The sequence below is a fragment of the Dendrobates tinctorius genome, unplaced genomic scaffold (genome assembly GCF_039654945.1).
Source record: "Dendrobates tinctorius isolate UK_male_01 unplaced genomic scaffold, ASM3965494v1 ptg000086l, whole genome shotgun sequence".
Classification (NCBI taxonomy): Eukaryota; Metazoa; Chordata; class Amphibia; order Anura; family Dendrobatidae; genus Dendrobates; species Dendrobates tinctorius.
In genome coordinates this window covers 32,631,621-32,650,009 of record NW_027361754.1, presented here as the reverse complement: position 1 = coordinate 32,650,009, position 18,389 = coordinate 32,631,621, and the positions used below count along the sequence as shown (strand labels likewise).

Genomic DNA, 18,389 nt, shown 5'->3' with positions numbered 1-18,389 from the left:
GGTGTCTTCCAGAAACTGGCAGTAGGTCTGGGAGTTGAGCTTCACTCCATCCTTAACCCGAAAAGGTCCCACAAGTTCATCTTTGATGATACCAGCCCATACCAGTACCCCACCTCCACCTTGCTGGCGTCTGAGTCGGAGTGGAGCTCTCTGCCCTTTACTGATCCAACCTCGGGCCCATCCATCTGGCCCATCAAGAGTCACTCTCATTTTATCAGTCCATAAAACCTTAGAAAAATCAGTCTTAAGATATTTCTTGGCCCAGTCTTGACGTTTTATCTTATGTTTCTCGTTGAAAGGTGGTCATTTTTCAGCCTTCCTTACCTTGGCCATGTCCCTGTGTATGGCACACCTTGTGCTTTTTGATACTCCAGTAACGTTTCAGCTCTGAAATATGGCAAAACTGGTGGCAAATGGCATCTTGGCAGCTTCACGCTTGATTTTCCTCAATTCATGGGCAGTTATTTTGCGCCTTTGTTTATCAACACGCTTCTTGCGACCCTGTTGGCTATTTGCCATGAAATGCTTGATTGTTCGGTGATCACGCGTCAAAAGTTTGGCAATTTCAAGACTGCTGCATCCCTCTGCAAGACATCTCACAATTTTTGACTTTTCAGAGTCCAACAAATCTCTTTTCTGACCCATTTTGCCAAAGGAAAGGAAGTTGTCTAATAATTAAGCACACCTTATATAGGGTGTTGATGTCATTAGACCACACCACTCCTCATTACAGAGATGCAAATCACCTGATTTACATAATTGGCAGTTGGCTTTCAAGCCTATACAGTTTGGAGTAGGACAACATGTATAAAAAGGAGGATGTGATCAAAATACTCATTTCCCTAATAATTCTGCACACAGTGTAGTATCCAAACTCCCTTGGTCCAGTGCCAGTGCCACCACTTCAGTCTCTGCTTTGGCTACAGTGGTGACTTCACAGCTACAATGCATGTCACCACTGCAGCCAATCACTGAGCATTGCGGCTTGCGCGGACTACAACAGCAGAGCTGCTGAGCTCAGAGATTGGCTGCAGCAGTGATCAGGTCACTGTAGTTGTGATATCACAGAAATTGGAGCAGCGGCAGAAAGCTGGTATCGGACCAAGGGAGAGGGGAGGATCGGTTTGCTTTGTTTCAAATATTCAATCATTTGGGGTCCAGTTGGAAAACCCCTTTAAGTATATGCTGTGCGAGTCGTATTAAATTGGATGGGAACCATAAAGCAGATTGTCCAGTGTTGTATAGACACTAAGGAAACAGAGAGTCCCTAGAAATGCAGCCAAATTATCTGCTTAGACGCTATTCACACTGCATTTCCTGTGTATATTAAAGAGTAACTAAACTTTTAAAAGTTTTATTTTTTTAGATGTTTTAGCCCATTAGCTGTTTTATAGATCATGTGAGTGTCACTACCCAGACCCTTATTGATTGCTAAAAAAACTGCGCAGGATTGCTGAGCTCCAGCACGCTCACTGTGATACGTACTGAAGAGAAAGTCTACTGATCTGATCCGTACATCACTATGCGAGATCTCTCTGTTATTTCAGCAATCAGTGGGTGTCTCAGGGTTGGACCCCAATAATCGACAAGTCATTCAATGGGCTCCAATATATGAAACAACTTCTAAAAGTTTAACTTAAGTTTTGCACAATTTTAGTTTGTGTAAATTTAACGTCAACTATGTTTTTTCTTTGAAATTGGCTGCGTAGAACAAACACTGGCTTTTTCTAGGTATTTTTTTTTAAACTTATTTTAACACCATATTGGGCTCATTTTTAAAGCAAAATATAAAGAGTGGGCCGCATCTTTAACCCTGTCTATGGTTTCCATCATTACATGGATCAATATACACATAAAAGTGTTCATAATAGTAACAGTATCAGTCAGTCATAGTAACAGGATTAGTCAGGATTAGTGATGAGCGAAAGTGCTGGGATAAGGTGTTATCTGAGCATGCTTGGGTCCTAACAGTGACTTTGGCGCGCTCGAATACTATGTTCGAGTCCCCGAACCTGCATGTCTCGCAGCTGGGATTGCCTAACAAACAGGCAATCCCTGCATGTGTTGAGGCTGTTGAACAGCTGCGAGACATGCAGCCGTGGGGACTTGAACATATTTTTCGAGTGCGCCGAAGACACTCGGTTAGGACTTGAGCATGCTCAGATAACACCTTGTCTGAGTACATTCACTCATCACTTGTGAGGATACAAATATACCATGCCGTATATAAACACCTCTCCATTCCATAGCTGTAATGTAGCATTCTGGGTTTTCTGCTCACTTTGGATACATTACTCCTTCCTAGGTATATACTTTGCACTGTGTATGATTCTGCTTCTGATAAGTCTAACAGAAAGCATCCTCATCGTCCGATCATTCCATCAGCAGAATCTCAGGCCTGAGGTTCCCAAATGGTTAAAAACGTTAGTTCTGGAGAAGATGACGGTTTTTATTTCCGTAAAGGACAGAGGAGAAAGCGATGGATCGAACTCTGGAGCTTGTTTTCATAATGAAAACGTCAGCAGCGGTGAGTGTGCGATCAGCGAAGAACCGGGAGCAGCTGTATATAATGTGTAATATTGGAGAGGGTAGTCAGGCTTGGACTGGCCCACGGGAGAAAAGGACAATCCTCCGGTGGGCCGCTGTGCAGGAGTGGCCCCGCCCTCTTATACAGGTATTTATGTTAAATGTCTTTAAAACAAATTGGTGATGTTTTCGTCTTTATTTTTCATATCAGGATCTATATTTAGAGAGAACCTGTCACCAGGTCAAAAGTGGCATTTTTTTTATTCTCGCTGCTCCCCTCCGATTATTCATTTTTTAGGGGAGGAGGAATGTTTTATTTGTTTTTCAAAACCAGCCATACGGTTCCACAGATATTGGCCTATTTATTTAGTACTAACTCATTTTCTCAGCGCTTTCCGAGGAGGCGTGGCTCTCAGGGTAATTATGTAGTGCATCCTAAAGACTCACCCCAGAGGATCCTGAAAGATAATTCCCCTTTGGTACAGATCATAAAATTAGTACAAAGTAAAAAAAAGACCATAGCTCTACAACCATATGGCAGATTTAAAATAAACAGCCGCAGGAATAATATAAGAACAAAAACTAGATACTTTTGACCTGGCGACAGATCCTTTTTAGTGTAAGTTCAGAAATATTGCAATTTTCACAATGTCACTAGGAACTCATTTAAGACTCATGCTTTCTGTTAATTCAGGAAATGTACATTAGCGGCAGTAGCCTGACATAGACCCTATGTTTTGCATTGATGCATCTAATGAGCATGTGCAAAGGTCATTGTGTAGGGAAGGGGATGAGTTGAGCTGTGACATCACTTATTGTGAATGCTGGATCCTGTGTTACCTACTGTATTTAGAGGTGTTATGAGTCATTGTACAGGAGGAGAAGGTGAGCTGTGAATGGTGGTTCTGTGTTATTGACTGTATATAGAGGTGTTATCAGTCATTGTACAGGAGGAGGAGGTAAGCTGTGACATCACCTACTGTGAATGGTGGATCCTGTGTTATATACTACATATAGAGGTGTTATCAGTCATTGTACAGGAGGAGGAGGTGAGCTGTGAATGGTGGATCCTGTGCTATCTACTGTATTTAGAGGTGTTATCAGTCATTGTACAGGAGGAGGAGGTGAGCTGTGACATCACCTACTGTGAATGGTGGATCCTGTGTTATATACTACATATAGAGGTGTTATCAGTCATTGTACAGGAGGAGGAGGTGAGCTGTGACATCACCTGTTGTGACTGGTGGATCCTATGCTATCTACTGTATTTAGAGGTGTTATAAGTCATTGTACAGGAGGAGAAGGTGAGCTGTGACATCACCTATTGTGAATGGTGGATCCTGTGTTATATACTGTATGTAGAGGTGCTATCATCAGTCATTGTACAGGAGGAGGAGGTGAGCTGTGACATCACCTATTGTGAATATTTAATCCTTTATTATCTACTATATATGTGTGTTATCAATCATTAAAATCCTGACTGATGATAATGAGACTCCTGAAAGTGTTCTGTAAAAAAAAAAAGGAAGAATCTTAAATTAGGCTTATTGATCATTTGAAAATTGCAACATTTCTATTTTTTAATGTAGATATTGAACATAAAAAGTGATTATTAAAAATATTAAATAAATAAATTTTACATGAAAACCTGCTTTAATCAATATGGCATTTACTGATGATACATTATTTTAACCCAATCACACCATGGCCTTTTTCCATTTTTCTTGCCTTTATTCCACATTTTCCAAAATCCAAATAGTATTTATTTTTCGATCACTGTAGGCATATGAGGGCTTGTTTTGTCGGGATATGTTTTATTTTTTGGTTTCCTGTGTAATGCTCTGAATAATGGAAAATTATTGGAAATGGGAAATAATCAGCAACTCCACAATGATTTTTTAACATAGATTCATTTGCTACATTAAAACATATGTTTGTGTTTTCATGTATCCAGAGAATCCTCCTGACGGTAACAATGAAAAGGAAAGTGAAAGTTACGTTCCGACACAACTGAAAACAGTGCACGCGAGATACCTGGAAGCTCTTCATCACATTGCGAAAGAGATCACATGTATCCGGCTTCACCTACATGGCGCTAAGGACCGGAAAGCCCACACTGAGTGGTTACACGTGGCTTATGTTTTGGACATGTTTTTCTTCCGAGTTTATCTTGCTTTTCTAATTGTATTTGCGGTGACAATAGTTTGCCTCTGGGCGACCTAGTTACCCGTCCTAAACCGGTAATACTTCCATATAGATAGTTGGGTTGTAGAAGACTTATGTTCAATGGTGTAACAGGGGCAAAAATCCCGACATGACCCCAACCATCACTGGTCTTTAATAGTAATGGTCATTTCATATTGGCCAAAGGCACCTTTTTGGCCCCTCTAAGCTCCAGGGCCCAGGTGCGGTTACACTTCTGATGGTGAGGGAGGAAGGGGCAAGGGTAAGCTCCAGAACCAAGTTTCCTCCTATAATATAAAGGAAGGTGAATATTTTGGACTTGACAACTGGACCAACATGAATTCTATACGTTTTCAAATAATGTTTCATGGTTTGCCATACGTATTGGCCGATTCGGTCACCAGCTTGCTCTCTCGTCCCCCTCATACATGTGAGCACTCCTTCAGTTGTGCATGCTCCCGTAGGGAGCTTTCACATTGTATTTAGGCCCCCATTCAGTGGCACCATTGGGGCTTACATCCAAACCCCCCGCAGAGCGGGATTTGGAGGTATGCACCCATAGGGCCATAGACTCCAGTACAATGGTGCTGGCAGAGCGAACATTCATTCCACTATGCACCATTTTATGGCGTGTACACAGTCTACTACATGAATGTCCACTTCCAGTAGGCATACACGCCTGAAAATGATGCACGGCAGAGTACACATTCGCTCTACCAGCATTATTATAGTCTATGGCCCCGTCCAAATCCCGTTTTGTGGCTGGTATTGACATAAGGCTTGACGTGAGCCACTGAATGGGTGCCTAAACGCAATGTGAAAGAACCTTTAGTAGTAAAAGAGGGTAAAGGCTTTTCTTAACTACCTGACAACAAGCGGATTGGGCATAACTGATGAGCCAACTTACTCAGATAAGGTGTTATTGGAGCATGCTCATGTACTAACTGAGTGTCTTCGGCATGCTCAAAAATTATGTTCAAGTTCCCGCACCTGCATGTCTCTCAGCTGTTCAACAGCCGCAACACATGCAGGGATTTCCTGAAAACTTCAGTGGGCATAACTATTCACTCCCCTAAAGTCAGTACTTTGCAGAGCCTCCTTTTATTGGCAATTACCCCCTTATGACCGGGCCAAATTTTTTAAAATCTGGCCAGCGTCACTTTATGTGGTGATAACTGTGGAACGCTTAAACAAATCCCAGTGATTTTGAGACGCATCACACACAAATCGGATTACAAAAATCTTCAAACACAAGTTGTAACGTAGCAAAACAGATAAAAAGCCTAGGGGGTGAATACTATTGCAAGTCACAGTGCAATTAAGTGTCTTGGGTGAGAAAACAACATTACAAATATTTGTTACTTGTATTTTATAAATTTTTGTCTTAACTGAAAGCAGCTATTTCTTTATCGAGCTTATGATGCAGCTTCTGCTTATACAGAACAGGAAGAACTGTAGTGTAAATCATGGGGGAGGGAGTGAGCAGCAGAATAAGGGGACGTGCACATGAAGGATTTTTTAGGCATTCAAAAACAAGTTTTATAGTGGAAACTGCGTGTATTGACTCCAGCCATGACCTTAAGACTATAATTCACATCACCGCTGCAGCCAATCAATGATTGAAAGCAGAGGTGATGTGCACTATAGTCTTGACATCATGCCTCCAGCCAATCCACAGAGAGCCGAGTAGTGGCGTCGGACTCGAGGAGGGTAAGTACTAGTGTTTTTTTTTTTTTTTCAAGTATACAGTAGTTAGGGGACAACTTTTGGAAAGTTGAAAAAACAATTAAAGGAGTTGGCCACTTTGTCTTTAAGAAACATGTTAGGAACATGATTTAGTGACACTAATATACATGTATTACCCATACTCCTCCTGCACTGGGATCATGCAGTCCCATGTAAAAGCACAAATGATAAGTTGTCATGTTTTACATGAATGAGTTGGGTCGGACAATGAAATCAGCTCTGCTACATCTATACCTGTGTGCATACAGTGAGAGCAGTCGGAGAAATGCTGCTAGGAATAACATTTTCAGGTCAAGCTACCAAACATCTGGCATTTCAGGAGGGCATTGGTCAGAATCCAAATAATTGGTCCCAACAGCATTGAAATGGGTTGTTTTAGCTGAACTGGTGCTGAAAGAGTTTGAGCTCGGAGACGGTGCGGAGAGGTGATGTTTAGCATCTGTTCTTCACTTAATGTGCTGATCATCCCTAAGTAACCATCTATTGATGAGGTGTCCAGAGCGGGAGTTAGTAAGACAGTAAATCAGCCATTGATCCCTGCTAAATCAATTGAGTTACAGAGCTGATCAGCACAATGGGCAATTAACAACCTCTCCGATCGGTTACGTTCATGTAACATCAAACGCCTCGCTGGACAAATCCAATAGTTAGATTGATCTACGCCGTCGTTTTCTGTATACACCATATAAATGTACATAAACCAGGAAAAGCGACGGTGCGCATGGTTAGATTTATGCTCGTCTCGATAAAAAGAAGCTTAAAGAAGTTTTATCTGTTACCAATGGCTACACCAATATACCGAACTTCTACCAAAGTGGTAGCTGTCAGCTTCTCGGTGCTTTTTCTATCATGAATAGATGAGAATAGTCCCTGAATTTTGGAGCGCTGCTCATTAAAATGTTACCAAATAGTATATGAAATGTAGCAGAGCTGAATTTGTTGTGTAAACCTTTAATTGACATACTGCAACAGATTTACATGACATTGTGATAATCGGCTCAGCTACTCCGGGAATTTAAAGGAAAGCTTAGCAAGCACAGCTGAATCCTGATAGTGAGGAGATTACACACTGTTAGGATTGGCTACAGGGCTTCATTTTATAATTAAAGGGCTCGCTCAGGTTTGAGATGAAAGTCTGCAGTCATTCTATGTTAGTGGTGAGCGAGTATACTCGTTACTCGAGATTCCCGAGCATGTTCTGGTGATCTCAGAGTATTTGGACGTGCTCGGAGATTTAGTTTCTGTCATTGAAGCTGAATGATTTGCGGCTGCTAGACAGCCTGAATACATGTAGGGATTACCTGTTTGTTAGGAAATCCCCACATGTATTTCGGCTGGTTAGCAGCCGCAAATCATGCAGCTACGGCGACAGAAACTAAGTCTCCGAGCACATCCAAACACTTGGAGATCTCCCGAGCATGCTCTGGAAATCTCGTGTAACGAGTATACTCGCTCATCACTATTCTATGGGACTGCAGGCTTCTGAATTCTCACAGCTCATGCATTGCACAATTTTAGGATTCCCCCTTGGCAGGTGGCTAGAGTGGAAGGTCATATGAGTACATATGTGCGATTTGTATAGTTCTGGCCACATTCCAACTATACTTGTGTTTTGCTCAATTCATTTTCATGAAGTGAGGCCACGCGTGTCTAGTTGGCACGAAACCACATGTATGCAAATTGCCAGCATGAGAGAATCCTGACAGCATGCAGTGAGCACTGTGAGAATGCAGAAGTCACTTAGAATGACTGCAGACATCACAAACTTGGAAAACCCCTTTAATGATCCTAATATTAATAAAAATATGAGAATTACTATCACAAAAAAAACTTTTACATCCAGGTACCTTATAAATGATGTTGACTCTGGAGTTGTTCTTTCTATTCTTCTTCATCTTGTCCAGATGTCATGATGAGTTTTTCCTTTCATGTCTCATCTCTGCAGACTTCCATTTTCTTTGGTCTTCTGCAGCACATCCCCACACGATGCCCTTAAAGAAGCTGTCCACTACTTGGGCAACTTCTTCTCATACCCCACGCTTGGTCCCCACAAGATAATAAAACTTATACTCACCTCCCATGGTGGCGCCATTCCCGCAGTGTTGGCATTCAGTCTCCCAGGGCTCTTGTGCGTTGTTGTGACACATGACGTTGGCGTCCAATCAGCGCTGGCGTCACTGTCTTCGTTTCCTGTTGAATTGAAATGGAAGTCTGAGATCAGCCGCAGTCTGGAATTCCTCTTCATGGTCAGTTCGCACCACAGCGCCAAATGGGCCCCGGCGTTACATGTCACAACAACGTATGAGAGCCCTGGGGAGAGCAGCTGGCACGAGAGGTGAGTAAAAAAATTTTTATTTTATCTTGGCCAAACATTTTGATCAAGAAGGGGTTGTCCCAGTAGTGGGTAACCCCTTTAAATACAACATAAAAAAGGAATGGGGAACAGGAGAAGTCTGCTCACCATTTGCAGTGTCTTTCCAAGAATGAGTTCCACGCATGGAGCTGCCTGGGCTTGGGCGCGCAAGTTCCAAAGAATGAAGAAAAAAGGTACTCCAGCATAAAAAATATAAAACTTCATCTTTAATGGAAAACATTCATAAAAACAATCACAATGTGGACAACATATAAATCCCAGAGAGCTATTAACTGATGCTTTCGACACTCCGGTCTTAAACATAATTAAGACCGAAGTGTCAAAAAGCATCAGTTAGTAGCTCTCTCGGATCTATACGTTGTCCACATTGTGCCTGTTTTTATTAATTTTTTCCATTAAAGACAAAGTTTTATATTTTTTCTTCGCTGGAGAACCTTTTTTCTTCATTCTTTAAAGATAGCTGTGTCTTTATAATGTTCCTGAATACAAATATATGCCCTACACTGAGCCACTGAATAAACAATTGCTCCTCACTATATTCCCTGCACAAAATATGACCCCCACACTGTCCTTCTTATGGTACATGCTCCCTTTTCACACTTTAGGCCGGTCAGACTTGCGAGTACAATGCGAGAAACTCGCGCGTGTCTCTTGCATCAATACCCGGCACTGCCGCTGGTACTCGGGGCTGAAATGTGTGACTGCATAGAAATACATGCAGCCGCACACTCTAGTTCAAGTATCCTCCCTATAGAGCCAATTCTCTATACTGTGCCCCATCACCAAACTCCCCCTCCTTGGCTTACTATCCCTTCCTGGCTTTTCCCTCATGCTGTCCCCCCATGCTACCCCCCTCCCGCACTACTCAGTCTTTATTCTGTGCCCACTCACACTTTTCTCTCTGCATACTGACTCTTTTCACTATTACACTCAATAGTCTCCCCACACATTTCCCCTTACCTTCTAACTCTCCATACTGAATCCTCACACATCCCCCAGACTCCACATACTGTGTCCGCACTCATACTATCACCCTCGCTCCCCATACTGTGTCCGCATGCATTTTCCCCTCACTGTTCGTAGTGTATCTGCACGACCCTACCACTCATCATACTGTGTCCGCACCCATCCCCCCACTTAACATGCTGTGTCTGCGCCCATCTCCCCACTCACCATACTGTGTCTGCAGTGCACTCATAACCCCATTACCCATAATGTGTCTTCACCTGTCCCTTCCTTGCTTCCCAAACTTGTGTCCTCAAATGTTCCCCATTACATTAAATCTCCCCCAGCCCCATTATACTAAATCTCCCCAACAGAGAAAATCCTCCCACACAGTAACTCTCCTCTCTCACACAGTAAATCTCCCCTGCCATACAGTAAATCTGCCCCCACACTAAATCTCCCCTTGTTACATTTAATCATCGGTGTTTTCAGCTCCACTAGTGTGGAGTACTTACCACAAATGTTCTTCGAGCTTCTGTGCCCGGCAAAATATGTCAGCAGTGTGATCACATAACCTGATCATGCTGCTATCATCGCTCTGACCTGGCGGTCAGGGCTTTAATTGTACTTGCGTCTGAAAGAGTAGCAGGGCAATATTTAATAGCAGTGATTTTATAGAGTACTAAATGGAGTCTGGTGTCTTCCAGCAGGGCAATGGTCAATAGCTGGAATGTCACAGAGTAGTAAATAAAGTCTGGTATCTTCCAGCAGTTCAATGGTTAATAGCAGCGATGTCACAGAGAGGAAAATATAAATTGGTATCTTCCAGCAGGGGAATAGTTAATAGCAGTGCTGTCATAGAGTAGTAAATAGAATCTGGTATTGTCGAACAAGGCAATAGTTAATAGCAGTGATGTCACTGTGTAGTAAATACAGCCTGGTATCTTCCAGCAGAACAATTGGAGTAGTAAATGCAATCTGGTACCTTTCAGCAAAGCAATAGTTAATAGCAGCAATGTAGTAAATGCAGTCTGTTATATTCCAGCAGGGAAATGATTAATAGCAGCAATGTCACAAAGTAGTTAGTGTATTCTGGTATCTTCAAGCAGGGCAATGGCGATTAGCAGCAATGTAACAGAGAATTGAATGCAGCAGACATGTAATGAAATATAGACAAACTGGAGCTTCACTTGAAAAGATGCGATACCTTGATGGCAGAGGCTAGGTGTGAACAGTTGAAAGAAGTTGACAACTTGTTGAGAGATGGATTGAGCATGCAAATAACTCTGATTGTAGCACTTAAGTCAGGATAAGCTGAGGAGTTGGCAATTGTCCTTCATTTGGCTGGAGCTAAACCAAGTGAAGGAGCAGCAACTGACAAACTTAAGACGCCTGAAACAAAGTTACTTAATTGCTCAGCACCTGAGCCCTGCAAAAGTCGTCCTTAAAAGACCTATTGAGATGATGTCAGGAGAGTTCACCAGGTTACCTGAGAAACCTGTCATGGACTACAGCAAAGGAAGGCCACCGACGGAGGTAAATAACAGCAAGGAATGCATTATGTCAAGAGATACACCATTATTATAGCATTATATATTTACATTGGAAGTGCTCATATTGTAAGTGCTGTGGGTATAATCACTTGGTGAGTACTACAGATCCTAGCATGCCAAAGAATGGAATAAAATTTTTATTGATTACACTTCATGTTTATGTCAATTATTGAGCATACGAGCCATAGTTCATCATTGCCTTTGCTCCTTTTTTCTAGAATAAAAATGGTTCTTTTGGTGACTTTTCTGTTTGCCCCTTATTCGTTATTTCATTTCAGCATTTTTTTTTTTAAGTCTTCTTGTTTGTTTGATTTTCAAAAATTCGGATGTGGGTTTTAACCTAGCTTATCATGTGCAACGCTTTGAAATGTTATACTCTATTAGCCTACCGGACTACAAGATCTGTCTAATTTTATTTTTGCTCAGTTGAAGACTAATGTGTGACATTTGAAAAGTATCATGCTACTTTTTGCTATAAAAGGATGCAAAAAAAAGTGCAATTTTGATTTTTGTCCAAAATTCCAAGCATCATTTTGAAGAATTTGGAGCAGAAAAGGCAATGAATACTAAAAAGAAAAGTCAGTTAAAACTTACTAACGATGAAAAAGAAAGAGGAACAAATATCATATGGTATAGATATTTATATTATTCTTTTTTATAGCACCAACAGTTTCTGCAGCACTGTACAGGGATTGTCATCATTCACATCAGTTTCTGACCCCATTGGGGCTTAATTCCAAATTCCAATTTAACCGATCATTATGTCTCAGATGGAAGCAAATCACAGCAACCATATGAAACCCAGGCTAACATGAGAAGAACATACAAACTCCATGCAGATTTTTGTCCTTGGTCAGATTTAAACCGAGGAATACAAGGTACCACTTCTAATCAATGAGACACTTTTCTCCCCATTCATATTGCATGTTGTAAATGCACTCCAATGTTCAGATGAGCGTATTATTCTCCATGTGCTGTCCATAAACATATGGAATTCAATGACATGCATACTTTTTTTCCATGCTGTGCGTGCGAAAAAAATTACATCCATAGGTCAAGTTCGACTTGTGGACAAGCCTTGAGTGTTGGACTGACTCAATGGTTCAAATTTACTAATTTTTAAGTTAATTTAAATAAAAAATGTACAAATTTATAAAGAAGCGCAGAGCTTTTTCTAGGTTAAAATGCAAAGTACATGAGCGAACCAGCTTACCCTGCATAAGACTCCAATGATCCTTGGGACGTAAAAACACTCATGCCCAACGTGGTGGAACCACAATATGAAACTAGATGTGTATTTCCTGAAGGAAGTACAGATAGTGGTTTGAAATGGTGCCCGGGCTGCCCCTTTAAGATAGACTTGCATGCTGCCCCTGCAAGACTTTCAAGTCAGGATCCGTTTTAATTGTGGGTGCCTCTCAGGGGCCACTTTGGCCTCAGGGTCTGATTTGGTGGGTGAGGCCCCTCAGGATCTGATTCGGTGGCCTGGGCTCCTCAGGGCTTGAATTGGTGGCCGGGATCGCTCAGGGTCCGATTTTGTGGGTGTGGCCCCTCAGGGTCTGATTTTGTGGGTGTGGCCCCTCAGGGTCCGATTTTGTGGGTGGGGCCCCTCAGTGTCTGATTTTGTGGGTGGGGCCCCTCAGGGTCCGATTTTGTGGCCGGAGCCCCTCAAGGTCCGTTTTTGTGACCGGGGCCCCTCAGGGTCTAATTTTGTGGCCTGGACCCCTCAGGGTCCGATTTTGTGGTTGGGGCCCCTCTGAGTCCGATTTGGTGGGCGGGGCCCCTCAGGGTCCGATTTGGTGGACGGAGCCACTCAGGGTCTGAATTGGTGGGTGGGGCCCCTCTGGGTCTGATTTGGTGGGCGGGGCCACACTGGGTCTGATTTGGTGGGTAGGGCCACTCTGGGTCTGATTTAGTGGGCGGGGCCGCTCTGAGTCCGATTTTGTGGGCGGAGCCCCTCAGGGTCTGGTTTGGTGGGCGGGGCCACTCTGGGTCTGATTTGGTGGGTACGGCCCCTCAGGGTCCGATTTGGTGGGCGGGGCACCTCAGGGTCCGATTTGGTGGGTGGGGCCACTTTGGGTCCGATTTGGTGGGCGGGGCCACTCTGGGTCCGATTTGGTGGGCGGGGCCACTCTGGGTCCGATTTGGTGGGTGGGGCACCTCAGGGTCCGATTTGGTGGGCGGGGCACCTCAGGGTCCGATTTGGTGGGCGGGGCCACTCTGGGTCCGATTTGGTGGGCGGGGCACCTCAGGGTCCGATTTGGAGGCCAGGGTGGCTCAGTCTCCGTTTTGTAAGCCAGGGTCGATCAGCCTCCGATTTGTAGGCCAGGGTCAATCAGCCTCCGATTTGGAGCCTGGGGTCACTCAGCTTTCGATTTGGCGCGCCGGCCCTTTAAGACTCATTTTGGTGCGCCGGCCCTTTAAGAATCACTTAGGCGCATCAGCCCTTTAAGATCTAGTTTGGCGCACTGGGCTTCTAAATCCACTTTGGCGCACATTCTCTCTCAGGGGCATGCGTCATGTGATGAAGCTAGATTTGCATTTGTGCTCTGGGTTTCGCTTTAAGAGCTGATATTATCTGCCAGAAACTCTTGAAGTCATGAAAAGTTTGTAGGCGTTGGCATAGTAACTGGGTGTGCCTGCGCATATCAATGAGCTTAACTGCTATTTGAATCGCCTCACGACTGCCCCATGTTTTCCCTATGGCAAAATTTTCCATTTGAAATGCATTGAGACAGTGCATTCCAATGACAGGAAAATGTTTTTTCAAACGCAAATTGCACAAAAACTATAAATCTGACTCGAAAAATACTTAGCACACCTCTCATGGACGCTGGCTTCGAAACGACACCTCAACGGAGTCTGTGCGTGTAGCGGTTCGGGCCGCATTAATTGCGGAAATCAACTGAATAGTAATAATAATACTAGATGTGTATTTCCTGAAGGAAGTACAGATAGTGGTTTGAAATGGTGCCCGGGCAGCCCCTTTAAGATAGATTTGCCTGCTGCCCCTGCAAGACTTTCAACTCAGGATCCGTTTTAACTGTGGGTGCCTCTCAGGGGCCACTTTGGCAAGTGGGGCCTCTCAGGGTCTGATTTGGTGGGTGGGGCACCTCAGGATCCGATTTGGCGGGCGGGGCCACACTGGGTCTAATTTGGTGGGCGTGGCCACTCTGGTTCCAATTTGGTGGGCAGGGCACCTCAGGGTCCGATTTGGTGGGCGGAGCACCTCAGGGTCTGATTTGGTGGGTGGGGCCCCTCAGGGTCCGATTTGGAGGCCGGGGTGGCTCAGCCTCCGATTTGGAGCCTGGGGTCACTCAGCTTTCGATTTAGCACGCTGGCCCTTTAAGACTTATTTCGGTACGCCGGCCCCTTAAGAATCACTTTGGCGCGTCAGCCCTTTAAGAGCCAGTTTGGCGCACTGGGCTTCTAAATCCACTTTGGCGCACATTCTCAGGGGTATGCATCATGTGATGAAGCTAGATTTGCATTTGTGCTGTGGGTTTCGCTTTAAGTGCAGAAATTATCTGCCAGAAACTGTGTCCTGGAAAGGTCATGTGACGTTCGTAGGCGTTGGCATAGTAACTGGGTGTGCTTGCGCATATCAATGAGCATAACTGCCATTTCAATTGCCTCAGGGCATGTTTTGTCTGTGGCAACATTTCCCCATTGAATTGCATTGAGGAAAATGTTTTTTCAAACGCAAATTGCGCAAAAACTACAAATCCGATCGACACGAAAAATACTTAGCACACCTCTCGTGGACGCTGGCTTCGAAACAACACCTCAGCGGAGTCTGTGCGTGTAGCGGTTCGGGCCGCATTAATTGTGGAAATCAACTGAAAAATAAGAATAAGTTAGCAGCGTTCGGATTACAACATTAATACTAGATGTGTATTTCCTGAAGGAAGTACAGATAGTGGTTTGAAATGGTGCCCGGGCTGCCCCTTTAAGAGAGACTTGCCTGCTGCCCCTGCAAGACTTTCAAGTCAGGATACGATTTAACTGTGGGTGCCTCTCAGGGGCCACTTTGGCCTCAGGGTCTGATTTTGTGGGTGGGGCCCCTCAGGGCCTGATTTTGTGGGTGGGGCCCCTCAGGGTCCGATTTTGTGGGTGGGGCCCCTCAGGGTCCGATTTTGTGGCCGGGGCCACTCAGGGTCCGATTTGGTGGCCGGGGCCCCTCAGGGTCTGATTTGGTGGGTGGGGCCCCTCAAGGTCCGATTTTGTGGCTGGGGCCCCTCAGGGTCCGATTTTGTGGCCGGGGCCACTCAGGATCCGATTTTTGTGGCCGGAACTCCTCAGGGTCCAATTTTGTGGCTGGGGCCCCTCAGGGTCCGATTTGGTGGGCGGGGCCCCTCAGGGTCCAATTTGGTGGGCAGGGCTTCTCAGGGTCCAATTTGGTGGGTTGGGCCTCTCAGGGTCCGATTTTGTGGCCGGGGCCCCTCAGGGTCCGATTTTGTGGTTGGGTCCCCTCAGGGTCCGATTTTGTGGTTGGGTCCCCCCTCAGGGTCCGATTTTGTGGTTGGGGCCCCTCAGGGTCCGATTTTGTGGCCGCGGCCCCTCAGGGCCTGATTTTGTGGCCGCGGCCTCTCAGGGTCCGATTTTGTGGGCGGAGCCCCACTGGGTCCAATTTGGTGGGCGGGACCACTCTGGGTCCAATTTGGTGGGCGGGACCACTCTGGGTCCAATTTGGTGGGCGGGACCACTCTGGGTCCAATTTGGTGGGCGGGGCCTCTCAGGGTCCGATTTGGTGGGCGGGGCCCCTCAGGGTCCTATTTGGTGGGTAGGGCCTCTCTGGGTCTGATTTGGTGGGTGGGACCACTCTGGGTAAGATTTGGAGGCTGGGGTCGCTCAGCCTCCAATTTGGAGGCCAGGGTCATTGAGCTTCCGATTTGGAGGCCGAGGTCAAAGAGCCTCAGATTTGGAGGCAGGGGTCGATGAGCTTCCGATTTGGAGGCCGGGGTCGATGAGCCTCCGATTTGGAGGCCGGGGTGGCTCAGCCTCCGATTTGGAGGCCGGGGTGGATCAGCCTCCGATTTGGAGGCCGGGGTGGCTCAGCCTCCGATTTGGAGGCCGGGGTGGCTCAGCCTCCGATTTGGAGGCCGGGGTGGCTCAGCCTCCGATTTGGAGGCCGGGGTGGCTCAGCCTCCGATTTGGAGGCCGGGGTCGATCAGCCTCCGATTTGGAGGTCGGGGTGGCTCAGCCTCCGATTTGGAGGCCGGGGTGGATCAGCCTCCGATTTGGAGGCCGGGGTGGCTCAGCCTCCGATTTGGAGGCCGGGGTGGCTCAGCCTCCGATTTGGAGGCCGGGGTGGCTCAGCCTCCGATTTGGAGGCCGGGGTGGCTCAGCCTCCGATTTGGAGGCCGGGGTGGCTCAGCCTCCGATTTGGAGGCCGGGGTGGATCAGCCTCCGATTTGGAGGCCGGGGTGGATCAGCCTCCGATTTGGAGGCCGGGGTGGATCAGCCTCCGATTTGGAGGCCGGGGTGGATCAGGCTCCGATTTGGAGGCCGGGGTGGATCAGGCTCCGATTTGGAGGCCGGGGTGGATCAGGCTCTGATTTGGAGGCCGGGGTGGATCAGGCTCCGATTTGGAGGCCGGGGTGGCTCAGCCTCCGATTTGGAGGCCGGGGTGGCTCAGCCTCCGATTTGGTGTGTCGGCCCTTTAAGACTCATTTGGGTGCGCTGGCCCTTTAACAATCACTTTGGCGCGTTGGCCCTTTAAGAGCTAGTTTGGCTGACAGGGCTTCTTTTAAATCCACTTTGGCGCACACATTCTCTCTCAGGGGCATGTGTCATGTGATGAAGCTAGATTTGCATTTGTGCTGTGGGTTTCGCTTTAAGAGCTGATATTATGTGGCAGAGGCTCTGTGCTGGGGTTCAAGTGAAGTTCGTAGGCGTTGGCATAGTAACTGGGTCTGCCTGCGCATATCAATGAGCTCAACTGTCATTTCAATCGCCTCAGGGCACGTTTTGCCATTTCCTATTGAAAAGCATTGGAGACAGTGCATTCCAATGACGGGAAAAAAAAATTTCAAACGCAAATTGCGCAAAAACTACAAATCCGATCGACACGAAAAATACTTAGCACACCTCTCATGGACGCTGGCTTCGAAACGACACCTCAACGGAGTCTGTGCGTGTAGCGGTTCGGGCCGCATTAATTGCGGAAATCAACTTAATAAGAAGAAGAAGAAGAAGAAGAATAAGTTAGCAGCGTTCGGATTACAATATAGTGGTTTTTTCAAACCACTATAATAAGAAGTGTTCCAGGGTAGAAAGTATGCATAAGCTTTGTTCCAATAAGGTTAGAAATCACATAAATTAGCTACGCATAAGCTTTATTCCAACATTGTTAAAAATGACATTCCCGGTACATCCAAAAGTGTATATGGTTACTACTATGGTTTCAGACTAAACCTTAGCCCCTATTTACAAAGTAATAAATCCAATAATCATGGAATCATTGAATGTTAGAGTTGGAAGGGACCTCAAGGGTCATCATATCCAAACCTCTGCTCAATGCAGGATTCACTAAACCATCTCAGACATCTGTCCAGCCTCTGTATGAAGACTTCCATTGAAGAAGAACTCACTACCTCTCGTGGTAGCCTATTCCACTCATTGACCACACTCACAGTCAAAAGATTTTTCTAATATCTTATCTGAATCTTCTCTCTTTCAGTTTCATTCCATAGCTTCTCGTGTTTCCATGTGCAAATGAGAATAAGGATGATCCTTCTACAATGTGACAGCCCTTGAGATATTTGTAGACATCTATTAAGTCTCCTCTCAGTCTTCTCTTTTGCAAGCTAAACATTCCCAGATCCTGCAACCGTTTCTCAGAGGACATACTTTGCTGTTTGCTCATCATCCTGGTAGCTCTTCTCTGAACTTGTCCAGGTTTTTTATGTCTTTTTTTTAAAATGCAGTGCCCAAAACTGGACACAGTATTCCAGATTCAGGTCTGACCAAGGAGGAGTAGAGGAGGATAATTACTTCACATGATCTAGACTCTATGGTTCTCTTAATACATCCTAGAGCTGTGTTTGCCTTTTTTTGCT

The 18,389-nt window shown here is 45.4% G+C and overlaps 1 protein-coding gene across 1 annotated transcript in view; it reads left to right on the top strand.

Moving 5' to 3' along the window:
* LOC141098103 (5-hydroxytryptamine receptor 3A-like) overlaps positions 1-12,046 on the top strand; it is a 51,908-nt gene extending 39,862 nt beyond the window's left edge. Inside the window, exons 7-10 of the mRNA XM_073585672.1 lie at positions 2,306-2,527; positions 4,481-4,719; positions 11,072-11,311; positions 11,990-12,046. Of these exons, the coding sequence (XP_073441773.1) occupies positions 2,306-2,527; positions 4,481-4,719; positions 11,072-11,311; positions 11,990-12,046 (758 nt within the window). The remainder of the gene's footprint in view (positions 1-2,305; positions 2,528-4,480; positions 4,720-11,071; positions 11,312-11,989) is intronic.
* The last annotated feature ends 6,343 nt before the right edge of the window (positions 12,047-18,389 follow it).